This window comes from Artemia franciscana, chromosome 9, assembly GCF_032884065.1.
Source record: "Artemia franciscana chromosome 9, ASM3288406v1, whole genome shotgun sequence".
In the NCBI taxonomy this organism is placed as follows: Eukaryota; Metazoa; Arthropoda; class Branchiopoda; order Anostraca; family Artemiidae; genus Artemia; species Artemia franciscana.
This window is the reverse complement of record NC_088871.1, coordinates 16,420,022-16,428,296: the sequence shown is the minus strand read 5'-3', so window position 1 is coordinate 16,428,296 and position 8,275 is coordinate 16,420,022. Positions and strand designations below refer to the sequence as shown.

Below are 8,275 nucleotides of genomic sequence, written 5' to 3'. Positions count from 1 at the left end.
AAGTTTTACGTAGTTAAAAACATATATATAATATATCTATCTATATTCACAGGTGGGACATAGGGACACAACTACAATGGCGTGTAACTAATATGGCGCGTACGAAAAAAAACTAAAAAAGCTAAAAAAAAAAGGTAAAAACCAATAAAAAACTAAAAAGGAAAAAAACTAAAAAAAATTTTCATCTAAAAAACTAAAAAAAACTAAAAAAGGTAAGAACTAAAAAAGAAAAAAATAAATGACGACACTCAAAGAGAAAGCGACCGGGACAAAAGGAATGTTCGATTAGCAATCAACAAAGCACCGGGACACAGGGAGTATAAATGACGACCAGGACATAAGTAAAAAAAAAAAAAAACTAAAAAAACTAAAAAGAAGGTAAAAACTACAAAAAAACTAAAAAGAAAAAAAAACTAAAAACTAATAAAAAAACTAAAAAATCTAAATAAACTAAAAAAGAAAAAAAATAAAAAAGGAAAATAATAAAGGAGAAAAACAAAACTAAAAAACGAATGTATATACAGACTGGGACACCGGGATACAAATGACGACCGGGACACAGGGAATATAAATGACCATACATAAGCCATAATGACCAGGACATAAGTAAAAAATATAAATGACGACCGGGACACAGGGACACAACTACAACGGGGACGCCGGGGGGCACAGGGGGATATAAATGACGACCGGGACACCGGGACAGGGAATGGTCGATTAGCAATCACCATCAACAAAGCTCAAGGGCAATCATTAGAATCATGAGGTATAGATCTGAATACGGATTGTTTTCCCATGGACCATTATATGTTGCATGTTCAAGAGTCGGTAAACCTGACAATCTATTTATATGCACAGACAATGGGACAGCAAAGAAGGTTGTATATTCGCAAGTTTTACGTAGTTAAAAACATATATATAATATATCTATCTATATTCACAGGTGGCACATAGGGACACAACTACAATGGCGCGTAACTAATATGGCGCGTAACGACTTACGCGCGCGGGGGGGCTTGGGGGGGGGGGGTGCGAAGCGCCCCCACCAACTAGGTGTTGGGGTGGCGCGAAGCGCCACCCCAACAGCTAGTATATATATATATATATATATATATATATATATATATATATAGTAACTCTATATATATAGTAACTCTCTTTGATCGAGCAATAATTGTTTATTGTTACTTTTGCAATGTTTACTAGCTCAAAGCATCCACATGCAGTTTTTGAAATTGTCCAATTTATGCATTTCGAACTACTAGCGTTTTTTTTTTTTTTTTTTTTTTTTTTTTTTTTTTTTTTTTTTTTTTTTTTTTTTTTTTTTTTTTTTTTAATTGGTGCCCTGGTATTTTCTGGCCTAAAAAAAGATATAGATTGAAAAAATTCGGTAAGAGCCTTAATTTTGGAAAAAAATAATTTATATGAGTGGTGTCATATTTATGAGCACATTTCAGTTCCGTAGATAATGTAATTTCCGCCCCAGGAGTGGTCGTATCGTTTGTAGTACCTATGACACATATAAATTTACACAAGATGACAAACTGCTTTGTAGAAAATCTGAATTAGGAACGTGTTATTTTAGTGTCTGTAAAGGATAGGAGGAAGCAGGGAGGAGGAATTGAATTCACGGCATAATTTTTTAATTGAGCCGAAAAAAGTCGGAGGTAATGATGCACGAAAGTGAAGCGCAAGTGGGATCTACGGTTAGAAGACATTTGAAAACCAATATCACAACGAATACATCGAATTGTAAATTAAATCTGTGGTTTGAAGAGAAGCAACAGTGAGAATCACAACGAGTTCCAGAACAAAACAAATTCTATAAATAGCATGATTCTTTGGGAAGAAGGAATTGAATTCACACCAGACCTTCTCAATTCAATTGTTATTGCTTATTGACACCTCATGACTTAAAACAAAAGAATAACGAGTATATATTGCCTTTTAAACGAGCACCTGCGTATTTATTACATCTCTTTGTTAGAATTATATGCCTTTTTAGTGTTTTTCCCATGGTGGCTGCATCTAACCTAACCTGACGACATGACATTAAGAAAATATTCATATTATCCTCATGTAGAAGTCAAGCGACAACGAAAATTAATGTATACAAGCCTTCCGCATGTCGATTCCCGGGACCCTGCCTCGAATTTGGCTACATATTTTTTTTTTTCTTAAAACTGGCATATTAACATTTCTGGCCACAAATACGGTCTAAATAGGTCACGACTTTTAGTAAGAATTGTTATTTTCCCCAGGATGGTTGTACCGAACCTATGGTGAAATCATTACATCAAGAAGAAATTCACATTGTCTGCGGTCAGAAGACAAGCAACAATGAGAACAACATATTCAAGCCTGCCGCGTAGCCGTGACAGGGTCCTAAAAACCACCTAAAGGCAAACCCTATAAACCCCAAAATAGTGCCAATGATCGATTATAGTTTGTCGATAGCTGGCGAAAAAAAGAAAACATAAAGCAACAAAGGAGATAGTAGAGGGAAATTGTAGCCCAGCGGTGCATTTCCTTATCTCGGGTCATTTATTGAATCTAAATCTTGATAAACTAGAAATAAGATCTACTAATGACAATAGAGAACGCTGCAGGATGGGTTGATGCTAGTACTCCTGCAACTACTAACAACTCATCGCAGCACCAAGCCGCCCGAGGCCAACACAGCTACGCAAGCACCTCCTCCATCCTAAATCCATCACAGAACATCCCTCTTTACATCCTCCCAGGACATTCCTATCTCCCTTAAATCTTTCTTACGACATCCTCCCACCCCAGCTGCAGACGACCTGGTTTTCGTTTAGCCCTAGATGGTTGGCCGAAAAGGTTAATCTTTGGCAATCTGTCATCTTTCATTTGCAGAACATGCCTTAGCCATCTCAACCTTTCTCTCATTATAGCCCTAAAAAGCGGGATTGAACAACACTTTTCGTACAGCCTACTGTTTGGAATACGGTCAGTCAGCCGGGTACCCAAAACAATCCGTAGGCGATTTCTGAAAAACATCTAGCAAATCTTCCTCCGTTTTTTGGAGCGCCACGCTTCAGAATCATATGACTGCAGCTTCAAATGCTCTAGTCTTGGTTCGCGGAGTTATCTTCCTATTCTTCCAAACTTTTTTCAACTGTAAAAAACACCGTGAGCTTAGGCTATTCTAATTTTAACATCTTCACTGCTCCCACCGTCTTTTATAATAATTCTACCAAGGTAAGTGATGCTGTCCACTGGATCGGTTGTTTCGTTACCCAATGTCACCTTTTCATCTTTACTTATTCCTAGCCTTAGCGACCTAGTCTTCTTAACATTAATTTTCAAACCTATTCTAGCACCTTGAACTCGCAAAACCTCTGAAAATTCGTTCATTTTGCTTGCACTTTAATCTAGGATTTTTAAATCATCAGAATAATCTAAGTCGGGGAAATTTTTCTTCTCCATTTGATTCCATTTTAGTTTCTAAGTACGTATTAAACCTTTGTCGAAACGTCTTTTTAATTTCTCAGATCAATCTTTAATCTCTTTTCAAAGTTTGGAGGGAAGTCAAGAACTCAATCGACTTTCTTCTCACACTGAGAAGCCACATTTCGCTTTAGAGTAGTTTAAAATTACTTGTAAAATTGGTAATTGTGTGATATATCCCCTTCCTAATATTCTTCTAATATTTTTGCTTGACGCTCAATTCTAATGAAATATAACCGAAGTAATATAAAAATGTAATACTTTGGAAGTAAATTTTGGCATATATTTGCACATTAGGGGGTTAACGGGTATGCATGTCTGGTGTGTTAGGTACAATTATTTTGCATACTATGTAGTAAGAATTGTTTTCTAACTTCATATTGTCTCACGCTAAGCTTAAAGAAACTACCGAAAAAAAACTAATTCTATTATGCGTCAATGAATGAACAACTTGAGCGGTGGGGGGTTTGGCATACAAGTACAAACATTTTCATTAGACATGGTAACATGAATATCTAAAAGTATTTATCTGGAAATTTGGGTTTTCACTAAGCACGATGTACTGACACTCTTGTTAAGATTTCTTTGAGGAATGGGGTTTTTCTCATATCAAACTTCCATACTTCTTGTATTGAATACCTAACAAATATAGAATATAGGAAAACTTATATAGTTATTGTCATACGTCTTGTGTCTTGCAGACTTTGCATAACAAAGTAGTTATGTATTTTGAATGTTCTTTGTGATTTCTTTTTCTTAGTTTGCCTTGCACCAACTTGTGTTTTATTCTTCGTTTCTTCTTTGTATTTTGTAGGTGCAGTGAATGCGATGCTTGATGTTAGTGAATATAGGAAAGTGATTGACTCCTGGAAGATGCCCAGTGTTCTTGCTTATTTTGACGCTTTGTATGCACTTTGTAATCTCTTAGTTGTACGACCAGACAATTTGCGTCAAGTCCGTTCTGGTGAACTCCTTGTAAGTCCCTTATCTTTGCTTTAATGGAAATAGGGAAGCTTGAATATAGATTAAGTTTCTAAACTAAGTTTAGACTTGCGTCTAAATAAAGTTAAGAAGCGATTAGTTTTTAGTTTTAAACACGATTAAGTAAACTAATTAATAGTTCAGTTCCTACTTGAAACTAAATCGCTGTAAATCGTGAACTGTAAATGCTGATTCAGCAACTCTTCCGTTCATTATTCGAAACACGATCGCGTCACTTTTGCCAATATTGCCGCAAAATCAATTCTAGCCGTTGTCTATTATGGTTGCTGCTCTGACCGTGGCTCTGTCCGAAGTTTGATTATTTTCCCTATAAACTACAAATCTAAATAACATATAAAACATCTAAAAAAACAACAGATCGAGACTTTGAAACAACACGAACTAGTGATTACAAAAAATATAGAAATAGAGACTTTTTAAAGCTAATTGAACATTTGGGCTGTAAACAGAACATCCATTTCCAGTAATGAATACAAACTAAATGAAAAACTCAAAGAATATAAAAGTATCATTCAAAATAAAACTTGACGCAAGTAAAATTTGGTAAACATGAATTAGGTAAAAATCGACCAGAGCGGCGCATAGACTAAACAGATATAATGAAGTTGAAGCATTGAGGAGGTGTATCCTCAAGAATAAGTATGGTTAACTGTTAATAACCCCGACGTGGAACACATTCCACCTAGAAAGGCACTGAATAAACTTAACGGCATAGAAAAAACTGATATAATGAAGTCGAAGCATTAAGTAGGTGCATCCTCAAGACTAAGCATGGTTAATTGCTAATAACTCCGACATGGAACACCTTCCACCTTGAAAGGCTCTGATTGAACTTAAAGGCATGGAATAAACTGATATAATGAAGTCGAAGCATTAAGTAGGTGCATCCTCAAGACTAAGTATGGTTAATTGTTAATAACCCCGACGTAGAACACCTTTCACCTTGAAAGGCTCTGATTGAACTGAGGAGACTTGCACTGTGGGGAGCCCATGCAGGAGTGCAACCACGTGAATACCAACTGTTAATAAGTGAAACTCAAGGTCACATCTTAGAACCAACAGTGCCATCTAGCATTACCAAGCAGAACATAAAAGTCTACCATAAAACTTAAATAAAAACATCCTTTTTTCTCTTTTGCGAAAAGGCAAAATAGTTGCATTTTAGTTCATTTTCCTTATGTTGCGTACACTAACTTAGCCCTAATTATTTTATAATTAGAACAAGTATTTAAAAAAGAAAAGAACTTGCCTGCTTTCAGGCTTTATCTAAATAAGCTCAGCACATTATTGAAATTCAATTTTGAATCATTTACAGTTTAGCTTGTTTTTGAATTTACGAATTTGAGTTTACTAGTACCTACTTTTTCTTGGTAAAGCTCCAACACAAACGGCGCTAGAGCTCTTAGTCCTCAATTAGCTCACTTTAAAGCCCCCAAGTTTCCTCTATTATCAGGTTTCCAATCTATAAGTGTCATGTTACGTAGGTAATTTGCCTAAGCTATGTGGTTAGGTCACGTTGCACTATGTATAGCCTTGCACACTTAAACGAGTCCTTTCAGAGAAGGCTAACGAAGCAATCACAAGCGTCTTCTACGATCATCACAGGCACCATAAGTAAACTGTTCAAAATTAAGAATCTGGTATGAACATTCAACCGACACTGAAAGTTTTAATCCTCACGTATCTCACTAAAGCTCCAAAGGTTCTTCTTATCTATTTCTCATTCTTTTCGAAATTTTAAGTGTCTCACTACCTCTGTAATTCGTCTATGCTAAGTAGCTAGGACATGTTACTTTAAGAAACAACTTTCGCGTTTAGACGAATCCTTTCACAGTAGACTAACGCAACAATCCATAAAATTGTCACAATTATCGTCTACAACCATCGCAGTCTTCATTAGAAAATTAGTCGTGGAAGCCTCTTTAGCAAAAGTGTATTAACTTATTTACAAATTTATTATTTACTTATCCGGAATTCTGTATCCTTGCTACTATGTTAACTTCTCTATATCATAACATAATCTTAAATAGCACAAAATTCTATCTTGAGCTTGAGTAATTGAGTAACGTCACGAACAAAATTTTCTTCGTGAGTAAAGTCTCAAGTTGTGATAATGTGAAAGGCTCTACGGTGTAGTGTGTAAGCACCGTTGGAATACAAACTACAAATATGCCATATTAGTTTGACCACTTATGTGCTCCTACTCTCGTGGTATTCTTGCCAGGTTTGTTTTTTACAGCCCAAGTTGACAGTCTAAGAAAGACCGCACATATGTGAGCGAATGATTAGCTCACAGATCAACTATAATATAGCTACGCATTCGTTAATCGTTGTAATGGTCAAGACCATTGTAATGGTTTCATTATTCCGTGGTTTGCATGTAGCTTGAATGTATAGTCAGGCTCAATGTAGCGAATGGCTATGATTCTTCTTCGTTAGTTGCGGGCTTGAACTGAGAAATGTACGACTTGCTGAACGAAGAAGAACTTACTTTATATCAGAAGATAGGGAGTATAAGATGATAATTTTAATCGAGTCATTTAAATTTCTGGAATGCTTGAGAGTAACCCACAGTTTGCTATCAGTCCCAGCCGTTATGTAAATCATGTAAATCATCGTAATTATTTAGTATTATGCAAAGGACCTTGGAAACGAAGAAACATTGCCTCCACACCCCAAGAACAGAAACAATTGGGTTACTGGTTTGCCCTGCGGCGGGGTATTTTGAGATCTGGCTTCTCGATCCTTTTTCCCCTTGACAAAATAGTCTTCCTTGGTTGCATTAAGTTATTCCCACATCCTGAGAACCTCCGAGAACAAGTCAAAAATCTTGTTCCGCAAAAGAGAGGGGGAGTCACCCTCCACTCTTCAGAAATAAGAGATTGGTGGTGCCCGATCCTCAGAGTTGATATTTGTAAGAGAGCTTCTTTCTCCCACTCCAGATCAATCCCCAACGAATTTTTTCTTGTGCCTTGGCTGGCGCTTAATATTTCCAGGGGAACTGAGCCTCTAGGCGTGATTTTGGTAGCCATCGCTGGCTTCAGTCCATCCAACCTTGGCGATATATTCTGGGAAATATCTAGCCTCACGTTCATTCACTAGACAGGACGGTTAGTGACTAGACGTTGACTGAAGTTTGCAGCAATAGGCTTTTATCTGTGCCTTCTACTGTTAGGAGCAACATGAGAAGATTGTTTCCCCCACCCTTCACCATGTAGATAAAATGCTGACTAGATATTTTTTGACATTATTGTTCAAAGATCAGTGCATACCAAACAGCTCAAATGTTTTGTCCTAAAAGGACATACTATTAGTTTACTGTATTGTTTTATTCTATATCTCAGGCATCGATGTTAAGAGATTTTTTCATCCAAAAATACCGAGGATCAAGGATGAAGGCATTGGTAATGTTTAAAAAGAGCGACGAGCTTAAGAATAAATTCTCTGTGTAATGCCTTGCGTATGGAGACTGAGCTTCAAATCTTATTTGAGATTTATTTAGTGAAATATAATATATACTTTACATGTACATATATGTACTGTATTAAAATTTGAGATTTTACATTAAAATTTTATATCATAAAAAAAATTTCGCAAATCATGCATATGTAGTTGAACATTTTTTTGATGGTACTAGCTAATTTATTTTTCATCATTTTATTTTACAGGCTGCCTTGGACAATTCCATAATTTTGAGCTTTGTTCAGCTGCGGACTGATTTCAAGACATCGAAGTTATTTCAAAATTTGTGATTTTTCCCTGTTTTTTTATTTTTTTCCGGATTAAAATGATTAAATGGTAA

The 8,275-nt window shown here is 36.1% G+C and overlaps 1 protein-coding gene across 2 annotated transcripts in view; it reads left to right on the top strand.

Moving 5' to 3' along the window:
• The window catches only part of LOC136031059 (exocyst complex component 5-like), a 223,056-nt gene extending 214,781 nt beyond the window's left edge, over window positions 1-8,275 (top strand). For both annotated transcript variants that reach the window (XM_065710301.1, XM_065710298.1), the window contains exons 14-15: window positions 4,286-4,446; window positions 8,142-8,275. In XM_065710301.1, coding sequence (XP_065566373.1) covers window positions 4,286-4,446; window positions 8,142-8,225 — 245 coding nt within the window. In that variant the 3' untranslated portion in view covers window positions 8,226-8,275. The remainder of the gene's footprint in view (window positions 1-4,285; window positions 4,447-8,141) is intronic.